The sequence below is a fragment of the Pungitius pungitius genome, chromosome 17 (assembly GCF_949316345.1).
Source record: "Pungitius pungitius chromosome 17, fPunPun2.1, whole genome shotgun sequence".
Classification (NCBI taxonomy): Eukaryota; Metazoa; Chordata; class Actinopteri; order Perciformes; family Gasterosteidae; genus Pungitius; species Pungitius pungitius.
The window spans coordinates 14,495,197-14,522,836 of record NC_084916.1 but is presented as its reverse complement, the minus strand read 5'-3'; the positions used below and the strand labels follow the sequence as shown (position 1 = coordinate 14,522,836).

The window sequence follows — 27,640 nt, the reverse complement described above, 5'->3', positions numbered from 1 at the left end:
ACTTCCTGCCTTGTCCCGTGATTTCCTGAGTGTTTCCACCTGTGTCCAATCACCTGCACCTCCCTTGTGTATTTAAGCCCTGTGTGCCAGTTGTCCTTTGTCGTGTCATTGTCTATGTGTCGCTCGCCGTTGGAGCACGTTATTGTTTTTTTGTCAAGATTAAAGAGCACGTTGTTCGAGAATCTCTGCTTTTGAGTCCTGCTTCCGCCTGCTCCAGCACCGAACCTTGACAGAATGACACGACCAAAGAAGGACTCAGCGGAGTGGGGTCCCCAGAACCCGTTCTGGGGAACCCGCCTGGCTCGAGGAGGGCACGTCGCAGCGTGCAGCGGGCGGCCCACCTCGGGTCCGGCATTTGCCTGGGACCCCCAGCTGCCTCGGTGGCATGCGCCATCGGCCTTCCCGGAGACACGGGAAGGCGTTCCGGCCGCCGCCCCACGGTGACCTCAGGGGAGGTCACCAGCGGGCAGTTTTTGGCACCCGAACCCGCCTTAGTCTGGCGACCCTTTCCTGGGGTCGACCCTCATGTCGACCGGGTGCTAACCTTGGCTGCCAAGCTACATGCGGCCTACAGCCAGGCAACAGGATCACCAAGACCCACGCCCCCAGCTCCAAGACCCACGCCCCCAGCTCCAAGACCCGCGCCCCCAGCTCCAAGACCCACGCCCCCAGCTCCAAGACCCGCGCCCCCAGCTCCAAGACCCGCGCCCCCAGCTCCAAGACCCACGCCCCCAGCTCCAAGACCCACGCCCCCAGCTCCAAGACCCGCGCCCCCAGCTCCAAGACCCACGCCCCCAGCTCCAAGACCCACGCCCCCAGCTCCAAGACCGACGCCCGTTCCGGCCCCCAGAGTCTTGTCTCCGCCCGTTCCGGCCCCCAGAGTCTTGTCGGCCCCCAGAGTCTCGTCTCCGCCCGTTCCGGCCCCCAGAGTCTCGTCTCCGCCCGTTCCGGCCCCCAGAGTCTCGTCTCCGCCCGTTCCGGCCCCCAGAGTCTCGTCTCCGCCCGTTCCGGCCCCCAGAGTCTCGTCTCCGCCCGTTCCGGCCCCCAGAGTCTCGTCTCCGCCCGTTCCGGCCCCCAGAGTCTCGTCTCCGCCCGTTCCGGCCCCCAGAGTCTCGTCTCCGCCCGTTCCGGCCCCCAGAGTCTCGTCTCCGCCCGTTCCGGCCCCCAGAGTCTCGTCTCCGCCCGTTCCGGCCCCCAGAGTCTCGTCTCCGCCCGTTCCGGCACCCAGAGTCCAGTCTCCGCCCGTTCCGGCCCCAAGACTCCAGTCTCCAGCCCCGTCCCCACGGCCCCCGACCATGACCCCTCCCTCCCACCCTCTTGGGACCGCCTGGAAGTCGGTCCTTGAAGGGGGGGTGGGGCCAGGGGTTGGGTCGGCGCCCCCCGCCACGACGACGCCGCAGCCGCACTACTCGGCGCCCCCCGCCACGACGACGCCGCAGCCGCACTGCTCGGCGCCCCCCGCCACGACGACGCCGCAGCCGCACTGCTCGGCGCCCCCCGCCACGACGACGCCGCAGCCGCACTGCTCGGCGCCCCACGCCTCGACGACGCCGGAGCCGCACAGCTCGGCGCCCCACGCCTCGACGACGACGGAGCCGCACAGCTCGGCGCCCCACGCCACGACGACGCCGGAGCCGCACCGCTCGGCGCCCCACGCCACGACGACGCCGGAGCCGCACCGCCCGGCGCCCCCCGAGACCCTGAGGCCCGGTCGCCGACCCGGCAGACCCCCCGAGACCCTGAGGCCCGGTCGCCGACCCGGCAGACCCCCCGAGACCCCGAGGCCCGGTCGCCGACCCGGCAGACCCCCTGAGCACCCCACGCCCGGCCGCCGCCCCGGCAGGCCGCCGGACCATAGCTGTCGGGTCCCCACCCTCCCGCCCCTTGTCTGATTTTCATGGTTCTGCCCCCCTTTAGGACCGTCTGGAATTCGGTCCTTGAGGGGGGGGTTCTGTCACGGTTTGGTTCTGCTATGTCTTATTTTGTAGTTTTCATGTCTCTTGTGTTCCTGGGTAACTTCACTTCCTGCCTTGTCCCGTGATTGCCTGAGTGTTTCCACCTGTGTCCAATCACCTGCACCTCCCTTGTGTATTTAAGCCCTGTGTGCCAGTTGTCCTTTGTCGTGTCATTGTCTATGTGTCCCTCGCCGTTGGAGCACGTTATTGTTTTTTTGTCAAGATTAAAGAGCACGTTGTTCGAGAATCTCTGCATTTGAGTCCTGCTTCCGCCTGCTCCTCCACGCAATCCTGACACCTTTAAGTGTTCCAAAGCGTGATCTTGCATAATTGCTCGGCTTTAAGGAGTCTCTATGATTTCTCATAAACCCCCCCCCCTCCTCCACACACACACACTTCTGTATTCTTCCTCCTAAATAATTGGCAGCAACACCCAGTCCAGCGTGGATGATTTACACATACCCATTTGAGAGATATTTCATTACCAATTCTTAGTCTTTGCTCTACAGCCGTTATTTCAGCTTGTTTTTTTTCTTCTTTTTTTTTCGTTCAGCTGGCTCGAAAATGAGGGAGACAATTGAGGGAGTCTCCCAAGACTCCGGTGCCGTGCCTTGTCCCTGGACCCAAAAGACACAAAAGGAACCGCTGCTTGCATTTAAAAAAAAGACAAAGCCCATAGTTGAAGAACTTGGGAAATACTTAAAGATTTAATGCTGTTACATGGTGTGATTGGATATCACTGAGCTGTCAATAGTCAATAACTGCATTGAGCGTCACGTCTGCTTCGCCCTTTGGCCAGAACCTGAGAACCTGCTGCTTCCTGCACCAAAGCGGCCCATTTCTTTGAGGTCCTCCACAAAGGCAGCGTTTCTCAAACATCATCGTTAAAACATTCTGGGAAGGATGGACTTTATACGAGGTACACCGAAAAAAAATAAAGTCGAGATACACAGCCATCTCACACGAGGGAAAGTCAGTTTATTGCACCTGTAAATTTGTTTTTTTACTGCCACAGTGGCCGTCTTTTACACATTACCGTCAATGAGTGAAAAAGGCGTCGGTCCACCCTGCAGCCTCACCCTTCAAAAGCAAGATTAGACCTCAATTATAAAGAAAAGATCCCACATCAATAAATACCAAACTAGACCTCCCCCCATCCACAAGACATTTCACTTTCCAGACATAGAATTACAGGAGGAGGTCGTGGCGTCACTTGAAAACATAATTTGCACAGAAATACCTTCACAGAAATATTGTCAGCCATAACACAAGGTATGTAAAAGGATTTGATGTATTTTCAGTTCTCAGAAATCAGAAGGTCTCCCTGGAAACTAAGAGGAAGCTTAAGATCTCTTTTGTTCGCCCCCAAAATTTCTTAAGCTCCCTGGTTCCTCTGCTCCTGCGTTTCAACCTCAAAGCCGTCATTGCAGTAAGGATTCAGGTCAGCGGGCGCAGAGGATTTCCTGATCCTGCCGCAGATGAGTCTGTAGAGGGCCACCAGCGGGATGGGAATCACAGGTAGCACGCTGAGGAGGATGATGATGGAAAACACCCAGTCAGGATATTGCTTTTCTTCACCTTTGGGGAATTGATCCTGGGGAAGCAAAAAAAAAAAAAGCGTCAAAAGCGTGAGATGTAATACAGAGAATATCGTGTTCTCGCTTGGAATTTCAGGTACACAACTTAAAGTCAACTCTCTCTCGACATATCTCAGATGTAGTCAGTTCTTAACTTCCCCTCGGGACTTGCTTACATAGGCCGGGTTCCACGAGGAGTACGTGGGGCGCGTCTGGGCCTGGATGGCCACGTAGGCCACCAACACCACCAGAAGCATCAACGGACTGATCACCATCCAGCACGCCCTCCAGTAAATGTTGGGTCTCCTCCCAGTCATGTAGCAGATGTCTTCACTGAACCTGTGTGAGAGAAAACAGGGTTTTAACGCGCCAAATCAACGCCAGCCCGCGGACTTTACGACGACGCGAGGCGCCAGGCGTTTACTTCTTCATCCCGCGGCCGTAGACGACCGCGGTAATCTCAAAGAAGGCGATGATGAGCAGGGGGACGGAGCCCACGTAGCTGTCAAAGATCGCCACCCAGTAGTTCCCCGATCCAGCGGTGAAGATGAGCGCCGTTAAGAAGGACACCACGCAGAGGCCCGCTGAAGGACGGGAATTATTATTTATTTTTTTTTTTAGTAAGTGAGATTTCGAAGCGGAAAGCAGGAGCATCTCGAGCTCATATGCGCGCCACCTGTTATGAGTTCTTTAGGGATCCACCGGGGGAACAGCTTGAGGTCGTGGACGGGCGTGAGGACTCCCTCTATCAGGCCGAACATGGAGGACAGGCCCAGGGTGAAGAGCATGACGAAGAACAGGACGGCCCATATCTGTGAGCCCGGCATGCTGACCACCGCCTCAGTGAACACGATAAATACCAGGCCGGTACCTGATGCACTCTGGGGGGGGGGGGAGAAAGATGAAAGACGTGCACAATTTGTAATGGGTTTGCATGAACTGAGTGTACATGTTTGACCCGGTACACGATGTGCCTCATTCCAGGGAGAGGAAGGGGGAGGCAGAGCAGGAAGCTACTGGGACGTACTTTGGACAGGTTGCGCTTTTTCTTTTTTTTTCCGAAATAGCAATACCTCGTCGAGGAATGTCTGCAGGTCACACTCTCTCAGGTCCAAGCTGGCCACGTCGCCTGGAGACGTGCGATTCAGATACTGCAGCCAGTCAGCGTAGTTGTCCGCTGTCACGTTCTGGTCCGAGATCTCAAACTTGTTGGTCAGAGCCAAGATGTTTCTGTTTGGTTGGGGTACCGAAAAAGGGTATGCCTCGTTAGCACGTAAAAAAACAACAACAATGTATTACATAGTAGTAACAGTTGTGCTCACGTACTCCATTTGGCACGAGTTGAAAGCGGTGTTGGCTTTGAAGCCCAGAATGGAGAAGATGGGAATGCAGGAGTAGATGGATGTGGCACTATTTATTACTCCTACTAGAACAGCGTCCCTCTCACAGTTGTTCCTAATTGACGCGAAGCAGAACAGAAAAGTCGCACAAATTCATCCAATTTTCTTCTTTTTTTTTTTCAAGCGAGGGAGTCGAGGAGCTCTCGGCGCGTACTTCTCTGGGTTGTAGCTGGAGAAAGCTATCAGACCTCCAACGGCCAAGGAGAGCGAGAAGAAGATCTGGGTGGCGGCGTCCAACCACACCTGAGGGTTCATCAGGATCTGCCACTGCAGACACACACACACACACCATCAGGTCACCCTGTGTGCAGCACGCAACCTTGACATTGCGCGGCCAGCGGTCAAACTCACATCAGGGGTGAAGAGGTACAGCAGCCCGTCGGTCGCTCCGGGAAGCGTGAGGCCCCGGACGAGGAAAATAGTCAGCACCAGGTACGGGAAGGTGGAGGTCACGTACACGGCCTGGGGCACACAACGCAGCCTCGGTTAACCTCGGTGTACTTCTCGGCTGTGACTAACTGTCTAACGGGGGGGGGGGGGGCTTTCCCGATAAACGGACCTTTCCGATGGAGGAGATGCCTTTGATGAAGCAGATGTAGACCACACACCAGGCGCTGGCCAGGCAGACCACCAGCCACCAAGTCTGGGAGCCGCTGGTGTCGATGTCGGCTGTGATGTTCAGGGTCTCGCGGTACCAGAAGTAGTTTGACGGAGTGCTCTTCACACATTCCACGTTGTAGCCTATATGGATGTAAAACCCCACGAAATTCATGAAAGTGTGGCTTTTGATTTGGTTTCAAACACGCGTTCACTTTTGTGAATTGAGTTCAGACTTAAAACGTATTTTAGTTTTACGGAAGGGATGTGTTTATGCAAAGTTTACTGTCCACTATGCGTCACCAAGCAAAAGCCTTCTCTGCACCTATTATGTTCTACTTGCAGCGCCCCTTTGTGCAATAAAACAATAAAAAAAAAAATTACAAGTACTCCCAATAAATGTGACCTGAAAGGCCACTTAGTTGCATTTTGCAACTTTATCATAATCAAAGTAAATTCTCAAATCAAATCAAATGTCGTATTGAATGCAATACCACGGCGTCACTATGGTAGCAGCAGCGGCTGTGTGGCGATTGAGGCGTGATTGACAGGCGGGCCCTGTGGTCACCTGTGAGGTTGGCGTCGAGCGGACACTGGCTCCACGGCAGCGGGTCTTGGAAAGAGTGAAACAAGTACCAGAACACCCAGGCGAGGATGGTGTTGTAGAAAAGGCTCACCAGGAACGACACCAACATGGAGGCAATTCCTGCCAACATTTTGCCAGACCCCCCCCAAAAAAAAAAGAAAAAAAAAAAAATCAGCTCAAGAAATATCAAGTGGTGGTAAATCTTTCCCAATGATTCTGGGGCACGCACACACACACACACACACACACACACACCGACTCCTCCCAGGAGAGGAGAGATGGAGTTCCAGACCCCGATGCTGCCCATGCGGAGCCTCTGTCCTACAGCCATCTCCAGGTAGAGCAGGGGGATGCCCTCGAACACCAGCGCTATCACGTACGGGATGAGGAATGCGCCTGAAGGCAACAGTTAGACGTCAAACCCACTGAATCGCCTTCATCAAACAAGCTTTGCCGTGCACCTTTTTTTTTGTTTATTTTTTTTTTTTTTTAGATACGGCTCATTAATGTTAATGGCTGTTTAAAACAGGTTAGTGAAGCAAATGATAAATACTTCACCATGAATAACTGCGCTATAAATTTAAACTCATTTAGAAAATAGGTAGTGAAATGTAAACAGGGAAATCTTATTTAAACCTCTGTTGCTCTTCTGAGGGGCTAAAAGTACCAAACAAAAGGGTGTCAGTAAGCCAAGGTCAAATAAAGTGTCAGCTCAATGCTTTACTGCCTGTGGAATCCAGGAATCCAAGAATCAATATGTGAAGTTGATAGACCTATGTACATTTAACAGACTTGATGTTTACACGACCTGAGCCTGAACCTGGTCCTTTAGGACTCTTTGGGTTTACGGGAACACGAGCTCACTTTGAGGACTATGAGGACGGAAATACAGGGATTGCTGAATTTAAATAGAAACCATTCGTTCAACCATTCACCTGTCCGTTTGTTAATGACTAATTCGAACAAGGCAGAAAAAATAATGTAGTTAAAATATAATCCAGTATCCAGTCAAATATCAAACGCGTACATCCTTAACGGCAAACTAAATTCAACTAAAAGTCCGAATGATATGAAGGCATCTCACCTCCTCCGTAGATCTGGCACAGGTAGGGAAACCGCCACACGTTTCCCAGACCCACCGAGAAGCCGATGCATGTTAACAGGTACTGGACCTTGTTGTCCCATTTGGGTCTCTCCACCGCAGGCTCTTTTGTTTCGTCCATTCTCGGCTGATAAAAAAGAAAAAAAAAGACTTATCACAATCCAGTTATGCTGCCGAGGTGCAGCGCCCCTTCACTAGAGCCAGGTATTTATTTCAATTCACTCCTTAATTCTCTTAATGTTTCTCGGCTTGGTTGTGTGTCAAAGTGATGTGCAGAGCTGCCCTCTCGTCCTCTCTCATGCCCTCCTCAGTGGGCCGTCCTTGTCCAATCAGCTGCAGCTCAGAGTCAGGATAACAAAAAAAATCACGGCACCAGGAAAAGAGTTAATTTAATTCCTACACCTCCCTGTTTCTGTTGTTTTAAGTGGAGGGTGCTAAGCCTGTATTAATGGATAACCATGTTTCAATCTCACACTAGACATTCAGTAATAAGGAAACCATCACAGCTGTATTATGATAAAGCCTTTGTTATTTTCAGACTGGTTTGCAGCGAGTGGAGAGACTCATGTGACCAACTGAGGTTTAAAAAAAAGTGGGTTGAATTGTCACCTTTTTAATTATTTTTTTTATCGATGACCATGATTTAATTCAAATGGTATTAATAGTTCCATAATAATTTTAAAACGATCCGCATGTTAAAAATAGGATGTGCAAAGTGCCAGCGTCTTATTTTCAGTTAGATTATTTCACCCAACACACATATTAGGGATGATATTCAAAGAATGCCTGCAAACAAATGTACTCCTAAATATATCAGTGGTTCTGATGGAAACCTGTGATCCTCATCCGCCATAATTCTGGTGGAAGTGAACTCGATCCGGTCTGCCACCTACTGGTGTGAAGCTCGCTCTGCACTTGTTGTCCTTCTATAGGTTTTCTCAGACTGGTCGGTCTCAGTTTTTGAAAAGTTTTCTTTCACTCTGTTTCCGCCCGCGTTGACGAGGGGCGTCTGGCACGCTGTCACTGTGGGCCTCTGCTGCCATCAGTAAATGACCAACCAGCTAAAATGTAGTGCGGGAATTCTCCTCCTCCTCCTCCTCCTCCTCCTCCTCCTCCTCCTCGCCCGGGGTTCTGGGTTGGCCGTGGGCTCACTTTCAGGGCCGATGGAGCAGCACGGTGGTTCTGTTATCTCCATTTGTTGTAGACCTGGTTCCCCTGGCCTCTAACCCTGCGTTGTGTCAGTCTGAGGTCGCCCTCTTTTGGCCAATTTGGTGCTTTACATCTCGTGTCTATTGAGCGTGAAGGCAAGTTTGGATGGTTGCACATGTTTGGTGCATCTGGAGTCAAATTCTTATAGTTTCTCTTAAATGGGTCATTTCTATCATTTACTGGGTTATATTGGCAAATCAGTGTGTTTTCTTTAGTAATTTAGTATTCAAGAAACACTTGATCACAATAGAGAAGGTACACATTAAGGTCATGGCATTGCTATAATGTGCATTCTGTACTCCCAATATTTGTCTTTAATTTCAGTGTATCGTCATCGTAGCACACAGGGCCTCACATTGACTCACGAGTAGCGGCCCCTTTGCGCTACGCAAGAAAAACTCAACAGAAATCAGAAAACAGTAAAGAGGAAGACAGTACAATCCCTTTATTTTTTCTTGCAGTAAACAAAGACCAACCTACATAATGCATACACAGGAACTGCCAGACTTGGGACTCCCGCTAAAAGAAAGACTACTGCATTGATCCACGAAGGGTACGGCACTGATGCCAGAGCTGGGAAAACCTCCTGTTACCCGCAAAACAGGAAGATGGGTTTACTATCAACGACTGGTACCATCAGAATGTTTACATTGAGGCAACGACATGACGTAGACGTAAATGAATACAGAACATACTGTGAGCTGCTGTGTGCTTACAGATTCGGGATCCCAGACTAAGTAGGTGAGCTTTTTTTGGGTTTGTGTCACCATGTAGAATATCAGAATCCCCAGAACGATCAGCGGACTGACGAACCTCCATGTGACCTGCCAGAAGATGCCGGGCTTATAGCCGACCATGAACACTAAGTCCTCATTGAACCTGCAACACAAGGAAGTTTGAACCACATTTGCCTAAAGATTTGCTTTTGGATCAAGATGAACATTGTGCTGCTGTAATAATATCTTGGTAGGAACCAACCTGTCAATGCCGTAGATGTAAACAACAGCTATCATCTCAAACAATCCAATAGTGAGAAGTGGAACTGACCCAGCAAAATTGTCAAAGAGCGTTACCCAATAAATCCCTGAATTCTGTGCAAACAGGAAACAGATGATGAAGGCAACGGCACATGTCACTCCTGAAAAAAACACAAGAACAAAATCAAGGCAACTTGTATTAAAGAAGGATTTGGAAAGATCAATTCATCAGAGTGTATATATATTTATCTATAAAACACAACACCAGTCAGTGCTTCTTGGGGCCATTTTTGTGGTAGCAATTTCAGATCTTTCAGCGGGACCACCACTCCCTCTATGTTGCCGAACAGGGTGGAGACTCCCAAGCAGAGAAGCATGACGAAGAAGAGCACAGACCAGGCCGGAGATCCGGGCATCTTGGTTATTGCCTCTGTGAACACAATGAAGGCCAGGCCCGTCCCCTCCACTCCCTGCACACACACACGGTGAGAAACAAAGCAAATACGAGTAAATGAAAAAAAAGAAGAAAAAAGGTGAATGACTTAATCCAATGTATTCATCCATGTAGTCACCTCACTGAGAAGTGTCTGCATGTCACAGGTTTTGAGGTCCAACCCGAGAACCGTCTCCGGGGATGAGCTGTTGAGACGATTGAGGGCCGCCTCGTAGTCGCCGGCAGTGATGTTGTCCTCAGGAAGGTCAAATGTGTTTAACAAGGAGATGATGTTACTGGGTAGAAAATATATCATTGATTAGGAACTCTGGATTACTATGAATTTAAATGCGTGCTATTGTAGGTACATTGAAGTAGCTTCAAAAGTGGATCCCTAGTGTTATCGCATCAAGGAGCTCATGGAGCTTCTGTAGTGCTCACTACTCACTCACTGATGCAGTTGTCATATTTTTCTGTGGCTCTGAAGCCGATGATGGAGTAGGTGACTGTGGCAGCGTAGATTGAGGTGAAGCCAGTTATCGCTGTCAAGATCACAGCATCTTGCACACAATTGTTGCTTGAGAAATAGACAAAAAAAGAGGAAAGAAGTGAAAACGATTCAGGACAAATGTATTTGAGAATGGGAGCTATCTAGGGACAGGCCCGCCTTCAAATGTCTCTTACTGAACAGGGTTGTAGCTTGAGAAGGAGATGAGGCCCCCCCAAGCGAGGCTAAAGGCATAAAAGACCTGGGCACCTGCATCCAGCCAAGTGGTTGGTTCCATCAACTCGTCCACCTGCAGGAGCGATGTGTGCATTGTGACGTCCAGCAACCGAGATAGGACTTTTCCATCCACGTTTAAAAACATACGTCTGGTGTGAAGAGGAACTTTATTCCACTCAAAGAGCCTTTAAGAGTCAGTCCTCGGATCAGGAAGATGGCCAACACGATGTAGGGCAGGATGGCCGTGACGTACACCGCCTGAGGCCACGAGGGGAACAAGAGAAACATTAAAGTCTTTGAAAAGTGGCCAAGTCAACAAAGCCGATTGTTCTCCCCAGGGCCGGGTCTAGGCAGGGCCAAGAGGGGGCCTGGCCCCCTCAAATAAATGCTGTGCCCCCTCAAACTAGGTGCTGGAGCTAGGTGCTGGAGCACAATGCCCCCTCAAAATTTGTGGCTGCCCCTTCATGCATGCCTGTCTAGACCCGGCCCTGGTTCTCCTGAGCGTTTCGACACACCTTGCCTGAAGTGCCGATGCCCCGTATGTAACAGACACACATGACAGTCCAGGCCGTTAGCAGGCAGAGCACTATGGGCCAGTGGACCCCCCCAGAGTCGCCTATGGAGGCCGAACTGTTCAGAGTCACTCTGTAAAAGTAGTAATCCACAGTGGAGCTCCGTTGACACTCTGGTACAAATCCTGTAGGGGCAAAAAAAAAAAACGATCACCAGCAAGTGCTGCAGTGCAAGTCTACATCTGCATAGTAGTACAGTGGTCAGTGAGTGTATCTTCTTGCTAAATCAAAAATACCTGTCCTATTGTCATTGAGAGGACACTGGGTCCAAGGCAGTGGGTCTTGAAAGGAATTAAAGAGATACCACAGGATCCAGGCTATTAAGGTGTTGTAGTAAAGTCCAACCAATAAGGAAACCAGCATGGAGGCTACACCTGAGTAAGATGAGATAAGATAAGATATTCCTTTATTAGTTCACGGGATCGCAGCAGCAAAGTGGACAGTGCACACAAGATACAAAAGTAGTACTAAGTACTTATTATATATATGTGTATATACACACCACAGGGGTTATTGCACATTGTCATCTTTACTGCACATGTGTTTCAGTGACCTCTGGTGGTGTTTGCAGTGATTTAATGCCCTGTGGTTCAATGGGTGCACAGTTGGTTGTGCAGCCTAACAGGAGCAGGAAGGACCTGCGGTGCCTCTCCTTCACACCCCCGGAGGGGGGGGGGGGGGGTGAATCAGCCACCGGGCTGAAGGCCATGTACAGAGGTTCCAGGGCGTCCACCAATCGGGCTGGGAGGTGTTGCTCATCGGGGATGATAGCTCAGCCATCATCCTCCTGTCACCCACCACCTCCACCGCGTCCAGTGGACAAACCCTAGCACAGTGCTGGCCTCCTCAATGAGCTTGTTGAGTCTCTTCCTCTTCGGCCGCCGACATGCTGCCGCCCCAGCAGACCACCCCATAAAAAATGGCAGATGCCACGACAGAGTCAAAGAAGGTCTTTAGGAGTGCTCCTCTGCACTCCAAAGGACCTCAGTCTCCTCAGCAGACAGAGTCTGCTCTCACCCTTCTTCTGGAGCACACAAATGTGACCTGTCCAACTGAATACCCAGGTACTTCCCTGGAGGTTCACTGGTATAAACATTATCTGAACGTTATTCTGTAAATCTGCTTAGAACAATTTGTTTTAGATCCTATCTCACTCACCAATGCCAGTCAGATACGGGTTGATGGCTCTCCACACTCCAACGCTGCCTTTCCTGAGACGCTGGCCGATGGCGAACTCCATCAGTAGGAGAGGCATTCCCTCCAGCACCAGCAGGATCAGGTAGGGAATCAAAAAGGCCCCTGAAAAAGTACGATCAGAAGCACAAGCCCAGATCTGTGGATAGTGTCGCAATCACAACCTTTTCACCTTAAAATGCTTCAATACAAAGCTCTAGTATAATAGTTTGGGCTTCTTCTTTGGGGTCATCTTCTTTCATTTATCTTGCAGGAAGTTAGGTTGATCGTTGGCCTGTGCATCTGACATCTGTAGTGGGTCTCTACGGAATCCTAGACATGTACTGTGCAAATACAAATGTTTGCAAACAGATTCCTAGACTGAGTCAAGGAAAAATCTTATTTGAAAGGTAGAAAAAAACCCAAAAGCCACACTTTTCTGCCCAAACCATGATTTGAAAAACAATCCCTCAAGAATTGACGGACTTTCCTTTCTGGTTTTGATCTTACCTCCTCCGTGCGTTTGACACAAGTAAGGGAATCGCCACACATTGCCGATCCCAATGCAGAAGCCCACACAGGTGAGAATGTACTGGGCCTTGTTGTCCCACTTGGGCCTGTCACCGGCCTCCTCCTCCTCCTCCATCCTGTCCAGATCTTCATGAGAAAGGATCCTGTCATCCAGTCCCGGGTTGGGAAATACGAGTCTCATGGTGGCCGTGCTGAAGCTGAGGAGTATCGCGCTCGTTCATGGACGTCAAAGTGAACTCTTTGAGTGCGTAACCTGCAATCCCCGAAAGACTTTACGATCCCGCACTTTATCTGGTGCAATTCTCAGATAAGCCGACGCGCACATCGCTTTTTTTTGTTTTTAGACTACTGGTTACTTAATCAATTTAATAGTACATTACAAAAATACTGCCTCTGTTTAGTGGCAAGTCAGTTGAATCTCTCACCTCGTGCACAAAGGGGACAAAGGGTTTGAATCCACCGATCATGGAAGCTCTCCGCCCTTTGAAACTCTCCCCCATGGTTGAGCGGCAGCGAGATAGCGAAGCAGATAACCACCATATACTGAGTTCACAGGCGTCGCTGAGGACGCCGCCAACGGAGCCGTGGCTCACGGTTGGTGCTTCAGCGACATTGCAAAGGTCAAGTGATAAATGTCGACCCTGAGAGTTTTCCGGAAACGGCTTCTAAACTGTCACGGCTGGCCTCGAGCAGATTTGCACCGGGGGGGAGAAAGTGATGAGACGCCGCAGGGGGGGGGGGAGGGGGAGAGGGGGAAGTTAGCCGCGTGCACCTGCCTCCAAGCCACGTGACTGCGTGTGTGAAACTGACCAGGCCAAAGCGGGGTCCCAGAACTCCACATGCACACGCAAAACAGTTCAGATTGATTGTTCAGGTGTATTTTGTCACTTTTGTTCGCGAGTTCAGCGTTAAAAATAGTGAAGCATCTTTGCTTGCGACAATGCAAGAGGAAAAATGTGCGTTATCACCTGAGATGAGGAGTTTAGCACAATCATCATGATCTTATTGTGAGTTCCTTTGGGAACACTGACCTCTCGTGCACTCTGTGACCTTTCGTCAACTTTGGGACTTCTCCTTTACTCAGTACTGAGGCGGAAGGGGGGGGGGGGGCTCCAAGTGTGCATTTCTTCACACCTGTGCGTCCTGCTCCATTTACTTTGTGCAGGATTGTCCTTCTGAGTGGACCACAGGGACCTCACTGATCTGTATTAACGCTTTTCTTTCTCCATGAAGCTTTTTCAGAGTGTTCCTTCTCCTGAGAGAAGGCTTTAGATTCACTAATTTTCACTACAATAATGAGCTCAATGTTTTTTTTTCAGAGAAACTTTAAGTAAAATCAACCCAGTTTAGTCCTCAACATTTATAAACTCCTTAAAATGTGTTTTCTTTAAGTGTCAAAGCACAAAAAATAGTACAGCTGTATCCAGTAATTATCGAAGACATGCTTAGTGCTTTTAAATAAGGTTTATTTATTTTAAGTCCAGATGTTGTTAAAAAAAACATGACTAGCTACATTCACTGTGTCTCCAACCTCTGAAACCACCAAAGATGTTTTGACTGAACTATTTAAAGTGTAAGAAATACACAATCTCTTTGTAAATGTGTACAGCCATGCTGAACTAAGCTGGTTTGACAATGACTGTTCACACTTAATCATTAAAAGATAATACTCAAAAAGGCAAAGTTCACTTAGACTGGAAAATACATCAATCAATTATTGTTAATACTTTGACAAAATAGTTGTTGTTAGTCGTCACACTATTTACTATGTAATGTATTCCAAAAAAGAAATGAACAGTAAACATTTGCACAGTTAAAAACTTTTTTTGTCTTCATTTGTTGGAAATGTGTAACTCTATATCTTCTTCTTGTTTGAACAATCATACAAACATCTGATGCCGTACAACATTATACTACGTTGAGATCTCGGGAGTTTACAACCTTGATGGAACAGTAAGAGGCTTTTTTTTCAATTTGGATCAGTGTAAAACAACAAAATATCAAATCAGCACTCTAAACATTGTGATAAATAAGTTGAGAATATACATTTTCAAAAACATTTAGAAATATGAGTACTTCACCTAACTGCACCAATTAAACCTAGACCAAGTCCTTTGAGATTCTTGCTTTTTGTCGTATTTTGAAATGTATGATTGAGAGTTTAGGACTTTTTTGACACAGTTTTGCAAAAAAAACTGCGTAATGCACAATCAGGCCCTGGGTGACCTAGTTGATCCATGCAGGGTTAAGGTACTGATGCCAGAGACGGGGATTCATCCTGTGCATCAATAAAACAGCAGTGTTGTGCTTCAAGATTCTTGTAATTTTGTCACGGTTTGGTCTCTCTTCCTGTTTTAGTTTGAAGTTTCATGTTCCTTGTGGTCCTGGGTTAACTTCACTTCCTGCCTTGTCTTGTGATTGCTTGATTGTTTCCACCTGTGTCCAATCACCTGCACCTCCCTTGTGTATTTAAGCCCTGTGTGCCTGTTGTCCCTTGTCGCGTCATTGTCCATGTTACCCGTTGTTGGAGCACGTCTCGGTTTTGCGTTAAATAAAGAGCACTTGGTCTATAAAACTCTGCGCTTGAGTCCTCCCTGCAGCCAGCACCAGCAACCAGTGTGACAAATTTGTTGTACTCTGAAATTGATCATTTTAAGGAATAGTTAAGGAATTCATTTACTGTGTAGTTTTCTTGCAGCAAATGAAAAGCAGCCTACATAATGCATAAACAGGCACTGCAAGACTTGGGACACCCGCCAGGAGAAAAATGACCAAGTCGATCCATGCGGGGTACGGTACTGATGCCAGAGACGGGAATTCATCCTGTGGACCAAAAGACAGGATGATTACTACATTTGGCATGAAATCGCTGTCCAAACATTGCTGAAGGATGGATGGGGACTGGCTGGTTCATTGTATGCTGCAAGATGTTATAAGAGTCATTTCAAGGGAACCTTGGCGTGATGTTTGTATTAATCACAGAGTTTGTGTTCTTACGGATTTCGGATCCCAGACCAGGTAGGTGAGCTCTTCTTGGACTTGTGTCACCAGATAGAAAACCAAAATAACCAGAACAATGAGAGGACTGATGAACCGCCACGTTATCTGCCAGAAGATGGAAGGCTTATGTCCCACCATGAACTCCATATCCTCGTTGAACCTACAACACAAAAGCCACACTGCACTTGAAGGTTTGTTCTCTTTATGCATCTTCATGCCAGAAACGCAGACGGGCAATGTGCTGCTAAAATAGAGGAACTCACCTGTCTATGCCGTAGATGTAAACAACAGCTATCATCTCAAATAAGCCAACGGTCAAGAGTGGGACGGATCCAGCGAAATTGTCAAAGAGCGTTACCCAATAAATCCCCGAATCCAGCGCAAACAGGAAACAGATGAAGAAGGCGGCAATACATGTTATCCCTGAAAAACACAAGAACAAAAAACAAGGCCGCAACATGTCTTAAAGAAGGAGTTGGACAATCAATTAATCAGAGTGTAGATGTATTTAACTATAAAAGTATTTCAGGGGAAGAAAAATCGTCAAACTTGTTGAGTTGCTTATTAAACCAAATTACCAGTGAGTATTTCATGAGGCCACGTTTTAGGGAATACATTCAGATCTTTCAGCGGGACCACCACTCCCTCTATGTTGCCGAACAGGGTCGAGAGTCCCAAGCAGAGAAGCATGACGAAGAAGAGCACAGACCAGACCGGAGATCCGGGCATCTTGGTTATTGCCTCTGTGAACACGATGAAGGCCAGGCCCGTCCCCTCCACTCCCTGCACACACACACACGGTGAGAAACAAGAGGGGGAAAAGTGAACAGCACCCCAATGTGGTAGAGATCCATCCATGTAGTCACCTCACTGAGAAGTGTCTGTATGTCACAGGTTTTGAGGTCCAACCCGAGAACCGTCTCCGGGGAGGAGCTGTTGAGACGATTGAGGGCCGCCTCGTAGTCGCTGGCAGTGATGTTGTCCTCGGGAAGGTCAAATGTGTTTAACAAGGAGATGATGTTGCTGGGTAGAAAATATGTCGCAGATTAGTAAGTAAACATTACTTTACTAACATTTACATGAAGCAATGTTTAGATTTTCAAGTCTTACGTTCCTCACACATTGGCTATCTGGTTATAATTTTTGGGTTCAACAAGCTTTCGTCCAGAGTCTCACATTTGGCAAAAAGATTCAAATTCCTCCATTCATGAGATTTTTGCTATGAATCCCGCTGCTCTTTGTGCCTGAAGCGTTTGGATCTGTCAATCATCCTTGCTGACCGCGGTACGTGTAACCCACATTTGTTATGAAGCGGCTTAAGGGTTCTCCTCCTGACCCTCACTACTCAAAGGGCAATGCCTAACACATCGTATCCGCCTGAGTCAGCTACACGGGGCAGATTTTCCCAAAGAGAGCAGGAGGGTTCATTATAACGCACAAATAAGCCCTAGAAGGAGACTGGACTGAGTGTCGGGAGGCGAGGTGAAAGGATATGCTAACGCCGTTACTCTGAATTTTACACTCTGAATTTTAAAGGTTTTTCCTCTGAGCAGCTTTCATATAAAACACTTCTCTTTTATATATCCATAACTTTATCCCGATAAGGCTGGTTAACCCCATTCTAGCTTCCGGATTAACACTGTTAATGAATTTTCTAAACTAAAGCTAAGCTGATGGATGCTAGCTGGGGAGACGTCCAGCTGCTACGTCTCCAGAGAAAAGTAAAAAAATGCTACATGCCTCCACTAAGAGGACAATTCACAGGTGGACGACAAACTGTCGTCTTTGGCAATCTACGAAACGGAGAAACAGCAAGGCCCACTGAACCTGATTATGCAAAGGAAGGCTTGCAGGAATCCAATGCTATGAACGCTCACTTGTTGAGGCAGTTGTCGTATTTCTCCGTAGCCCTGAAGCCGATGATGGAGTAGGTGACTGTGGCGGCGTAGATCGAGGTGAGGCCAGTGATGACGGACAAGATCACAGCATCTTGTATGCAGTTGTTGCTTGCAAAAAAAACCAGAGACGCATGTTGAGTTTGGGTCTGTGAACGACTTATAGTTCTTTTCAACGTGACGGGACCTTGAATGCCTCTTACTGAACGGGGTTGTAGCTTGAGAAGGAGATGAGGCCCCCCCACCCCAGACCGAACGCGTAGAAAACCTGGGCGCCGGCATCCAGCCAAGTTGTCGGTTTGATCAGCTCGTCCACCTGCAGGGAGGGAGGCACCGTGTGCAACGTGATGTGTCTCTGAGCCACCAGACGTCACTTCACTGCCGTAAATATGTGAAACATACGTCTGGTGTGAAGAGGAACTTGATTCCACTGAAAGAGCCTTTAAGCGTCAGTCCTCGGATCAGGAAGATGGCCAACACGATGTAGGGCAGGATGGCCGTGACGTACACCGCCTGAGGCCACGAGGGGAACAAAGCGCGGAGTCAGGGACAAACCACAATCAGTTCTTTTTTTTCTCTTGATTCATGAATTGACTTTTTTCTAAACCCTAATCTCCAAACAGCACCGGTCCGATCATAGTTCATTAACCGGGAGCAATTAAGGACGTTGGAAAGTGGGTTATTTTTTTTTTTACCCAAATGCAAGATGAGCTCGAGGAATGAATGAATGTTTATCTGCTCTAACCAACATCAACTTCAAACATTCACACATCTTGCTAACTACCTTAATGCCTGGAGTCGTAGCGTAGCATTACTTCCAATGGCCTCTGGTAGTGATTGATTACTAGAAGCTTGTCGTGCAAAATGTGGAGCAAAGGGACAATTTTCACGAGCCGTTAGATGGAAGCCCAAACACCAATGGTTGGTTTAAAAAAGATTCTTAATAAGATGGGCAGCTGGAGGTGTTATAATGTAATAATGTAACTGTTTAATTCATTGCTCCACCCTGGGATTAAAATTGAGTATGATAGACAGAAACAGAAACCCCAAAGAGTCGTGTGGATATTTCTTCCATTACAAATTACAACAGCACTGACAAATCTGGCTACTATAACGAGAGACCTTCTATCAACGACAGGCCTGAATCTCTAACTATAAAGGTTCTTTGTGAGCACAGAATGGTTTAGCAACAGTAATTACACCAGGAAAGGCTTAGCTAATGGTCAACTTAGTGAAAGTTCAACACACCTTCCCTGAAGTGCCAATGCCTCTGATGCAGCAGATCGCGACGACAGTCCAGGCGGCCAGCAGGCAGAGCACTATGGGCCAGTGGACCCCCCCAGAGTCGCCTATGGAGGCCGAACTGTTTAAAGTCACTCTGTAAAAATAGTAATCCACAGTGGAGCTCTGCTGACACTCTGAAACAAAACCTGCGTAGGGGGAAATAATGAATACTGGTTCAATTTGCGTGCTTAGGTGTGAGCGTTCAATGAGCTGAATATATACAGGTATGTGTGTATTTACCTGTCCCATTGTCATTGAGGGGACACTGGGTCCAAGGCAGTGGGTCTTGAAAGGAATTGAAGAGATACCACAGGATCCAGGCTACTAAGGTGTTGTAGTAAAGTCCAACCAATAAGGAAACCAGCATGGAGGCTACACCTGAGTACGGCGTAAACATTATCTGACGTTAATATTTTTCTCCTGCTCTGGACAATTCATGCCAGAGAACTTAACGTCTCACTCACCGATGCCGGTCAGATACGGGTTGATGGCTCTCCACACTCCCACGCTGCCTTTCCTGAGGCGCTGGCCGATGGCGAACTCCAACAGCAGGAGAGGCATCCCCTCCAGCACCAGCAAGATCAGGTAGGGAATCATGAAGGCCCCTGTGTGATGTTAAGGGTCATTAGAATTATACGCGTGATTTTTCTGGTCACTGGTCGGTCGGCCGATACGTAATTTCAGACATTCAAGGGTCCCAGATGACAAATCATGCTGACACCCCCCCGACACCCCCCCCTTTACTCTGTCCATTATTAGTGAATGAACAATATCATTCCCAGAAGCGTCAGGGTTTCGGTTGCCTTTTGCATGCGTCAGCATGTTGTCTCTGCCTTCGTGGACAAGTGCATACTCATGGGCTCGGACCCTCTGTTCAACCACGTCACCGAGGCACAAACAACCGGTTCTGCTTTCGCACTTTGCCTGCCTTTGAGACCCGTGGCTCCTTCTGTGGCTCCGTCAAAGGGACCCACTGGACAACGCACGCAGACACGCAAATGTGCAGCATGGACGAATTCTTTGCGTTCCGTTTTAACCTAAACTAATTTACGCTTCCGTCTGTAGCTCATATGTCAGCTGTCAGCTTAGCCATTCTTATGTCTTGATCTTGAGAATCATTAATTTACCTTTTCCTGACAAACCCAGAAAGCCTTGAATGAGTGATGTATTTAACGTACCTTTAGCCCCACAGTTACCCGACGGGAATTTGATTAAAAATAAAAGTTCTCAGTTTAGACATTTGTTGTATTCACATACAAATACCCTGCAGCATGCCATATTTTTTTTTTTAAAAAGATCACTACCTCCACCACGATCATTTGTCAGAACTTCGAGACATTTGGACTTACCTCCTCCGTGACTTTGACACAAGTAAGGGAACCGCCACACGTTACCGAGTCCAATGCAGAAGCCCACACAGGTCAGAATGTACTGGGCCTTGTTGTCCCACTTGGGCCTGCCGTCGGCTTCCTCTTGGTCCATCCTGTCCAGATCCTCATAGCTGGGGATCCGGAGGTCCAGTCCTGGGTTGGGAAGCACCAGCCTCATGGTGACCACCTGTTGTTGTGCTGCTGCAGAGGAGGAAACTGTCCTCGAGCAGCACTGAGTGGTCCTTAAAGGAGTTTATGATCTTTTACTTTATCTGCCGCGGGCCATTTATTAGTCAAGGAGCACACGCGCAGCAATTTAGCCAATTTAGCCGGTGCTTTAGCCAAAAGTTCTAAATGTGATTCGAAATCTGCTTTCAAAGCGTGAAAGTAATATTTAAGTTTCATCACTGGTCATTTTTTACTCGAGTGTTTTTGTTTCTAAGGGGTTTATTCCAAATGATTTTCAGGGGATGAAGTGGATTGAATCCCTTGAAGCACTTCATTTAGCCCCCCCCCTCAGGCATGTTCTCATTCACTTAAACTGAGGTGAAAAAATAAATCATATTATATTTTGTCCAATTTTTGGGATACATCAAGGTCAATTAGGATTTAAAATTGCAAATATGTTGATTTACCTCCAAAAAGAAAGAAAAAAAGCTGTGCTGGTCTACAGATGTCTGTTTCACGATGTAGTCTAAGGGGGAAAAAGTTTTTTTGGTAGCAATGGAATCATGTGACAGACTTCAGAAGTTTTAATTCCACCGTTCGGTCGCAATGTAAAAAGACAGATCCTTAAACCAGGAATTATATTTATTACAATTTGGTGTCTCGTTGCTTCCAAGGTTTACCAAGGTAAATCCTTTAAAACCCCAGGAACCTCATATTATATTATATTATGTATAAAAGGGAACCTAACAATAGCTCTCCTTACTATACCCAATGCACAAGTCCTTAAAAATGTGCCGATGACAAGAGTTTAATCATATTTTTGTTCAAAAGGAAATCTATAAATTCCTTTAAGTACGTCAAAACTTATAGCGCATGTTTATACAACATTGTGTTTGTAAACTAGCGATCATAAAATAATATTAGCTTCACAGCATTTTCACGGGGGATAAATATCTACAGCATGCAGTCGGCCATTTGTAGATCTGTAATAAGAGCTCGGCTCAACCACAAATGTTGGTTTAATGGCTTCGATTGGTCTGTTACGCATGAGATGAATGCGACATCGCTGTAGCTGCTGAGGTGCTCGTGGACGTTTTTAAAGCTTTATATCAAGGGAACCGACACACGCGTTGGATCCTTTACCAAAAAGTACCACTTTTAATGGAATGTACAACATGTGAACTATGATACAACAAGAAAATTATATCACAATTGTATGAAATCAAGCACAAATTATTTTAAAACGACCCAATGTCTGTACTCACTACTGTGCTGTTTTTGTATAAGCCACACAAAACATGATAAGTTAAGACAACTTCCGTTTTTGTTTTTAAATACGAGAATAAAGCTAACCTAAAACTTCATTTTGTCGCTCATTTGCATTTTGCCGGAGATCGTGTCCACTGCGTCGGCGCTGAAGTCGTTCGCCTTGCAGCATTTCCTCTGGATGAGTTTGTAGAGGGCGACGGCTGGGATGGACAGACTGGGGACTCCAGCCAGAATGAAGATGATGACGTTGATCCAGGAAGGGTAGTCACGAGGTTCAAGGGTGGGAAAGTTCGGCTGTAGTTTAAGGAATTGCAAAGATTTACATCAATGAACAAGTAGAAGAAAAAAACCTTAAACTATTGTGATGAGCACACTTACCGCCTCTTGGTCCCAAACCAAGTAGGTGGGACTCTTGGTGATTTGGGTGACAAAGTAGAAAACCAGGATGACGACCATAATGAGTGGACTGATAAACCTCCACGTCACCTGCCAGAAAATATTTGGCTTGTGACCAATCATAAACTCGATGTCCTCGTTAAACCTGTTTGGGAGCAATAAAAGGGGGGGATGTTACGTCCTTACAGTGTGTAAAAGCATCCATAAAAGACAACCGTGCGATTTTATAAGATACAGTAAATAAAGTCACCTCTGTGGCTTTAATGTTTTGAAGTAAATAACATTTAGTAGGGTGAAACAGCATTTAGCTTGTTTTATAAAGTAGCGTTTTCACCTCTTTCATCTGAGCCAACGAACACATATTTTCCACCTTCCTCACGTAGTTGCCACACGACACACTGGGCTTCCTTATCTCTCCTCGGACGACGGGCACATCAAGGCTCACAATAATCTGCATCTTACTTTCTTCCGACCTCATTCCTCACTGATATTCAGGCGCTCTCATCGGGTATTTAGCAGGAATATCTGAATATCACCTTACTGCAGGTGAAACTCGAAAAATTAGAATATCGTGCAAAAGTTCATTTATTTCAGTAATTCAACTTAACCGTCTACCAGGACATTTTAGGCACCTGCCCACACTGCCAAAAAAATTCTGAGATTTTGGAGTTCTCATAAGCTGTATGCCATAATCATCCAAAATTATATCAAGTAAAGGCTTGAAATATCTTAATTTGCTTGTAATGAGTCTATATAATATATTAGTTTCACCTTTAAAATTGAATTACTGAAATAAATACATTTTTTCACAATATTCTAATTTTTTGAGTTTCACCTGTATGTATTTTGCAGATTTGCACTTGACTCGGATCCTCCAGCGTGGCCAAAAAGCCACGACCTCGGACTCACCTATCGACGCCGTAGATGTACATGACGCCGAACATTTCACAAAAGCCGATGACCAGAAGAGGGATGGAGCCAGCGAAGTTGTCGAAAAGACCCAGCCAGTAGTTTCCCGAGCGCAGGGTGAAGATGATCCCAAGACCAAGAGAGACCACGCAAGCGAGACCTGCACAAACAACGCAAACAAAGCGGTTGATCTCATGTATCTGGAGCAATGTACTCATGAAAAACCGACGTTTCATCAAAAAGATTACCACAGAGAACTTCCTTGGGCCACGCCCGAGGCAGCAGTTTGAGGTCCTGCAGAGGAACCACGACTCCCTCTATGTTCCCGAACATGGTCGAGAGGCCGAGGCAGAAGAGCATGACGAAGAAGAGAACGGCCCACATAGGAGAAATCGGCATCTTGATGATGGCCTCCGTGAACACGATGAAGGCTAGACCCGTTCCTTCCACACCCTGAAGAAGTGCACGCCACATGCGTCAACTGCTTTGTTTCAATAAGATATACGAACAAAAAAACTAACATCTAATTATTCTAATGCAACCTGCTCACCTGACTGAGGAAAGCCTGCAAGTCACAGGTCTTCAATGCCAAATTTTGGATGACGTCTGGATTTGTCTGGTTGAGATGCGACAGAACGACGTGGTAGTTGCTTTCTGTGATGTTGTTTTCGGCGTAGTTAAAGGCATTCATCAGCTTGAGGATATTGCTAAAAATAAAGATAGAAAGACAAGCACGGCGAGATGTGTTGAGTCTGGACACGTTGATCCAAAGCATTGCTTTTTTTTGTGAGATTCCACACTCACTCTCCTGTGCAGTCGTCAAACTTCTGCGTGGCCCTGAAGCCGATGATGGAGTAGATGACTGTCGCCGAGTACACGGACGTGCAGCCATTGATGATGGAGATGAGAACAGCATCCTGCTCGCAGTTGTTGCTAAAAAAAACAAACACAAACAATTGCAATCAGGTGTGGCAAAAAGTCTGAAAACACATTCACATGACACATGTGCGTTTTAAGCCAACGACTCACTGAACAGAGTTGTAACTGGAGAAAGAGATGAGGCCTCCGAAGGCCAAAGAGAAGGAGTAGAACACCTGAGCGCCTGCATCCAACCAGGTTGTTGGATTCATTAATTCATTTACCTGAAGGAGAAGAAAATTGGAACTTTTCAGAAGTGTGAGTAAAACACTCTCACTGTTAATAATTCATATGCGTTTTACTGTAAACCAGGATAATTAACGAGGAGTTTAAAAATGCCTCACTGTCATGTGAAATAAGTTGATAAATTACATACAAGACCAAATAGGCCAAAATCATTGCATTGAATGCATTCTAAAATCCTGCACAGTTTTGGTAAATTTAGCTTCATCATATGAAAAAAAAAAAGTGTCACTTCTTCAAACATTTTTTGTAAATACATGAAATAACTTTTCCAAGAATAATGTTGAGCACATGCGCAAAGTTGTTAATATAAATGTTTCATCTAAATGTAAATGTTAAATGTAAATATTCAATGTTATATATAAATGTTAAATGTAAATGTTAAACGTAAATGTTAAATGTTCAATCTACATGTCAACATGCCGACTGAACATTACAATATGTATATCTTTTAACCTCTTTTTAGATGATTGTTAATTATACAAACAAATGTTGGGTGAAACAGTTCTCACATCTGGTGTGAACAGGAACTTGATTCCCTCGAAGGATCCTTTCAGGGTGAGTCCTCGGATGAGGAAGATGGTGAGGACAAGGTACGGCAGAGTAGAGGTCACATACACAGCCTGAGAGCAAACACAATCCAAACACATTTCAGTATATTTAAACCGAACGCGGGCAGGGCCACCCCGCTTCCAATTTCACGAGTCAGACGCTATGTGACATTTTTCGACCTTTCCAGTGGTCTCAATGCCGCGGATGCAGCAGACGTAGAGCAGAGTCCAGGCAGCCACCAGGGACAACACCATCCACCACTGCGGACTCCCCGAATCATCGATCGCCGCCGACGTGTTCAGCGTCTGTCTGTACCAGAAGTAGTCCACCGTGCTGCTCCGGGCGCATTCCTCCACCTGGGCTGCAGAAGGAGAAGGAGGAGGTTCGACTCGAGTGATCTCTCCGCTGAGTGGACAGCAGATTTTGACTGTTTGTCTAGGTATGTGAGGGCGCACCTGTGCCGTTCGCGTTGAGCGGGCATTGGCTCCAAGGCAGGGGATCTTGAAAGGAGTTGAAGAGGTACCACATGATCCAGGCCATGATGGTGTTGTAGTACATGCCCACCAGAAATGACACGAGCATGGATGCAATACCTGCAACCAAATGAACAATTAGTATTTTTTTAGTACTTTTAGTCCGAGGCCACTTTGAGCCGCTCTGTTTTCGCTGTGCTTGCACAATGCTAACGCTAACGTCGACGTGCTAACAAGCTCACACTTGCGAAACTAACATGCGTATCATAAGCGCTGTGCTAAATTTGATGCAACAGCATCCAATAAAGCAACAAGTTAAAATGACCATGAATGCCTTTAACTAAATGCCATGTTGATCCATTAAGTAATCCATGTATATTTCAGTTGGGACCATGAGACTGACGTCCAGAGTGAGATGTGGACCTTGGACTGAACAAACCCTGATGTGCTAACGCTTCTTTTTTTTTTTTTTTTTTTTACACACCAACTCCTGCCAGGTATGGACTGACAGAGCTCCAGACCCCCACGCTGCCCTTCCTCAGGCGCTGACCGATGGCAAACTCCAGGTGCAGAAGTGGGATTCCCTCCAGTACGAGCAGGATGAGGAATGGGATCATGAACGCACCTGGAAGTACAAGAGTCTTATTGTCATACCAAGTTGAGATTTAACAGTCCACTCTATTCACAAAACGGGTCCCATAAAGTTACCCATCAATTGTAAAACGCGCACACTTTACTGTACAAATCGCTCACACATGCAGTTCAACATATTATTATAGTGAAAGTATACAATACCGGTAGTTTCAACATGTTCCACATTGTTGGTTGATAATAATGAGCAAATTTAAGTTAGGAGATTATTTCCTACGTTGATTAATTTTCTTTCGATCTCAGTCAAACAGAAAAAAGCATTTTCTAAACCCTGAGTGTTACTGATACTCTCTCTCTCTCTCTCTCTCTGAAAATACATTATAGCACCTTTAAAAAGAATACTATTCCTCAAGTTACCCACAAGGTTTGATAATATATTCTTGGTTTACAGATGCAAACCTACAGCTTGAATGTGTTGCAATCGACTACTGCTACGGATGTTTTTGTTGGCTCAATTTAGTCTCAAAAGCTTACAGATTAGGTTTTGCAAAAGCTCTCCTCCGTTACTCCAACCTGGTAAAAACACATTTAGATCGTTTTGATAACGCTCGCTCATCCCAGCCTACCTCCTCCGTGGCTCTGGCACAGGTACGGGAACCTCCACACGTTGCCAAGTCCCACACAGAAGCCCACGCAGGTGAGCAGGTACTGGGCTTTGTTGTCCCATTTGGGTCTGTCGCCCGCCTCCTCCGTCTCCATCCTGTCCAGCTCCATGTGAGAAGGGATCCGGTCATCCAGTCCCGGGTTCGGCAGCTTCAGCTTCATGGTGGCCGCGGACCTCGCTGGACTCAGAGAGTTAATAAAAAAGAAAAATGCAGCTGTTGAGTGTCCGTTTTTTTTAGTTACTCCAGTGAGCGGGAGGGGGTTGGGGGGGGGGGGGGTGATGAAGCGTCCTCTCTCATTCGGTCTCCTCCGTGGACTATCTCTCTCCCTCTCTATCCGAGTGCTTTACTCCTACTGCATGTCCGTGAGGAAATGGCACCAAGGTATTTACTGCGACCTATGTTCCCGAACCAAGGTCATCGGTAGTTCATTACTGTCTGTGTCAGGTTATGAAATGTCAGCAAGGTTGAGCGTTAAAGGGTGTGACCTCCTTGATAATGGTTAGTACATCACATGACCGTCCGCCACACACACTCTTTCCGCTGAAAGATGAGCTGAGAGTTGCCTCGTGAGTTTGCGAGGTAAACGGGGCATCCTATTGGCTCTTTATCTATGATGTCACCACTCGTAAGGCCACAAGGCTTTCTTGATGGGCGACAAAACAAACAAAATATGTTGCAAAATGCCAGTGGTTTTGTCCGGCAGAAAGAACACTACAGTTATCGTCATTTCTTATCTCGAGGATCATGCTGTGCCTTCTTTCAGTCTTTGAGATATGTGATTACTTAGTGGCAGTCGGAATCTAATTAAACTATCATAAAAGTTTCATAATGAGGTTTCTGTGCAATTCAATGTGCTTATACACGTTATCAGTGTTCCAATGTCCCGTTCTAATTCAATAATTAACTAAAGAAAGACTGGTGTTTGGCTTTTACAAGGTGGTTTATGTTTAAGTGTAGAAGGCCATTAAGGAGTTATTATAAGGATATTCATAAGCACAGGGAGCCACCCGCACGGCTTACTAGTCACTGGGCCGACACATACACACTCACATTTACGGCAAAATAAGAGGT

General features: G+C 46.9%; 4 protein-coding genes across 4 annotated transcripts; all 4 read right to left on the bottom strand.

The window, feature by feature from the left end:
* Window positions 1–2,943: 2,943 nt before the first annotated feature.
* LOC119218703 (sodium-dependent neutral amino acid transporter B(0)AT3-like) lies at window positions 2,944–7,535 on the bottom strand. Its single transcript, XM_062558464.1, has 12 exons — window positions 7,200–7,535; window positions 6,371–6,511; window positions 6,098–6,235; window positions 5,492–5,673; window positions 5,284–5,394; window positions 5,087–5,199; window positions 4,859–4,987; window positions 4,606–4,762; window positions 4,209–4,413; window positions 3,957–4,116; window positions 3,709–3,871; window positions 2,944–3,549 (listed from the first exon to the last, which is right to left on the bottom strand). The coding sequence occupies exons 1-12, from the start codon at window positions 7,336–7,338 to the stop codon at window positions 3,331–3,333; spliced, it is 1,857 nt and encodes a 618-aa protein (XP_062414448.1). The 5' UTR covers window positions 7,339–7,535; the 3' UTR covers window positions 2,944–3,330.
* Window positions 7,536–8,863: 1,328 nt separating this feature from the next.
* Window positions 8,864–13,263, bottom strand: LOC119219700 (sodium-dependent neutral amino acid transporter B(0)AT1-like). Its single transcript, XM_037475057.2, has 12 exons — window positions 12,816–13,263; window positions 12,291–12,431; window positions 11,369–11,506; window positions 11,076–11,257; window positions 10,708–10,818; window positions 10,521–10,633; window positions 10,285–10,413; window positions 9,976–10,132; window positions 9,669–9,873; window positions 9,405–9,564; window positions 9,143–9,305; window positions 8,864–9,012 (listed from the first exon to the last, which is right to left on the bottom strand). The coding sequence occupies exons 1-12, from the start codon at window positions 13,015–13,017 to the stop codon at window positions 8,872–8,874; spliced, it is 1,842 nt and encodes a 613-aa protein (XP_037330954.1). The 5' UTR covers window positions 13,018–13,263; the 3' UTR covers window positions 8,864–8,871.
* A 962-nt stretch (window positions 13,264–14,225) lies between these two features.
* LOC119219698 (sodium-dependent neutral amino acid transporter B(0)AT1-like) lies at window positions 14,226–20,591 on the bottom strand. The gene is made up of 12 exons (XM_037475056.2): window positions 20,365–20,591; window positions 19,480–19,620; window positions 19,256–19,393; window positions 18,980–19,161; window positions 18,134–18,244; window positions 17,935–18,047; window positions 17,714–17,842; window positions 16,703–16,859; window positions 16,415–16,619; window positions 16,100–16,259; window positions 15,834–15,996; window positions 14,226–15,659 (listed from the first exon to the last, which is right to left on the bottom strand). The coding sequence occupies exons 1-12, from the start codon at window positions 20,561–20,563 to the stop codon at window positions 15,513–15,515; spliced, it is 1,845 nt and encodes a 614-aa protein (XP_037330953.2). The 5' UTR covers window positions 20,564–20,591; the 3' UTR covers window positions 14,226–15,512.
* A 625-nt stretch (window positions 20,592–21,216) lies between these two features.
* Window positions 21,217–26,792, bottom strand: LOC119219730 (sodium-dependent neutral amino acid transporter B(0)AT1-like). The gene is made up of 12 exons (XM_037475116.2): window positions 26,531–26,792; window positions 25,798–25,938; window positions 25,296–25,433; window positions 25,020–25,201; window positions 24,801–24,911; window positions 24,157–24,269; window positions 23,932–24,060; window positions 23,678–23,834; window positions 23,376–23,580; window positions 23,128–23,287; window positions 22,201–22,363; window positions 21,217–22,116 (listed from the first exon to the last, which is right to left on the bottom strand). Exons 1-12 carry the CDS (start codon window positions 26,727–26,729, stop codon window positions 21,907–21,909), a joined length of 1,908 nt encoding a protein of 635 aa, XP_037331013.2. The 5' UTR covers window positions 26,730–26,792; the 3' UTR covers window positions 21,217–21,906.
* Window positions 26,793–27,640: the final 848 nt, after the last annotated feature.

What these genes read in the sequence shown, in the direction of transcription:
- LOC119218703 (XM_062558464.1), bottom strand. Translation starts at nt 7,338, where the DNA reads ATGGACGAAACAAAAGAGCCTGCGGTGGAGAGACCCAAATGGGACAAC. An exon ending in GTGCCAGATCTACGGAGGAG is followed by an intron (nt 6,512 to 7,199) that starts GTGAGATGCCTT and finishes TGTTGCCTTCAG; the next exon opens with GCGCATTCCTCATCCCGTAC. An exon ending in GCATCTCCTCCATCGGAAAG is followed by an intron (nt 5,395 to 5,491) that starts GTCCGTTTATCG and finishes TGTGTGCCCCAG; the next exon opens with GCCGTGTACGTGACCTCCAC.
- LOC119219700 (XM_037475057.2), bottom strand. Translation starts at nt 13,017, where the DNA reads ATGAGACTCGTATTTCCCAACCCGGGACTGGATGACAGGATCCTTTCT. An exon ending in TATGACAACTGCATCAGTGA is followed by an intron (nt 10,133 to 10,284) that starts GTGAGTAGTGAG and finishes TTTTCTACCCAG; the next exon opens with TAACATCATCTCCTTGTTAA. An exon ending in TAGTCTGGGATCCCGAATCT is followed by an intron (nt 9,013 to 9,142) that starts GTAAGCACACAG and finishes TGCGGGTAACAG; the next exon opens with GAGGTTTTCCCAGCTCTGGC.
- LOC119219698 (XM_037475056.2), bottom strand. Translation starts at nt 20,563, where the DNA reads ATGAGGCTGGTGCTTCCCAACCCAGGACTGGACCTCCGGATCCCCAGC. An exon ending in GCATTGGCACTTCAGGGAAG is followed by an intron (nt 18,245 to 18,979) that starts GTGTGTTGAACT and finishes TCGTGGCCTCAG; the next exon opens with GCGGTGTACGTCACGGCCAT. An exon ending in GCCTCATGAAATACTCACTG is followed by an intron (nt 16,260 to 16,414) that starts GTAATTTGGTTT and finishes TGTGTTTTTCAG; the next exon opens with GGATAACATGTATTGCCGCC.
- LOC119219730 (XM_037475116.2), bottom strand. Translation starts at nt 26,729, where the DNA reads ATGAAGCTGAAGCTGCCGAACCCGGGACTGGATGACCGGATCCCTTCT. An exon ending in GTGCCAGAGCCACGGAGGAG is followed by an intron (nt 25,939 to 26,530) that starts GTAGGCTGGGAT and finishes TTGTACTTCCAG; the next exon opens with GTGCGTTCATGATCCCATTC. An exon ending in GCATTGAGACCACTGGAAAG is followed by an intron (nt 24,912 to 25,019) that starts GTCGAAAAATGT and finishes GTTTGCTCTCAG; the next exon opens with GCTGTGTATGTGACCTCTAC.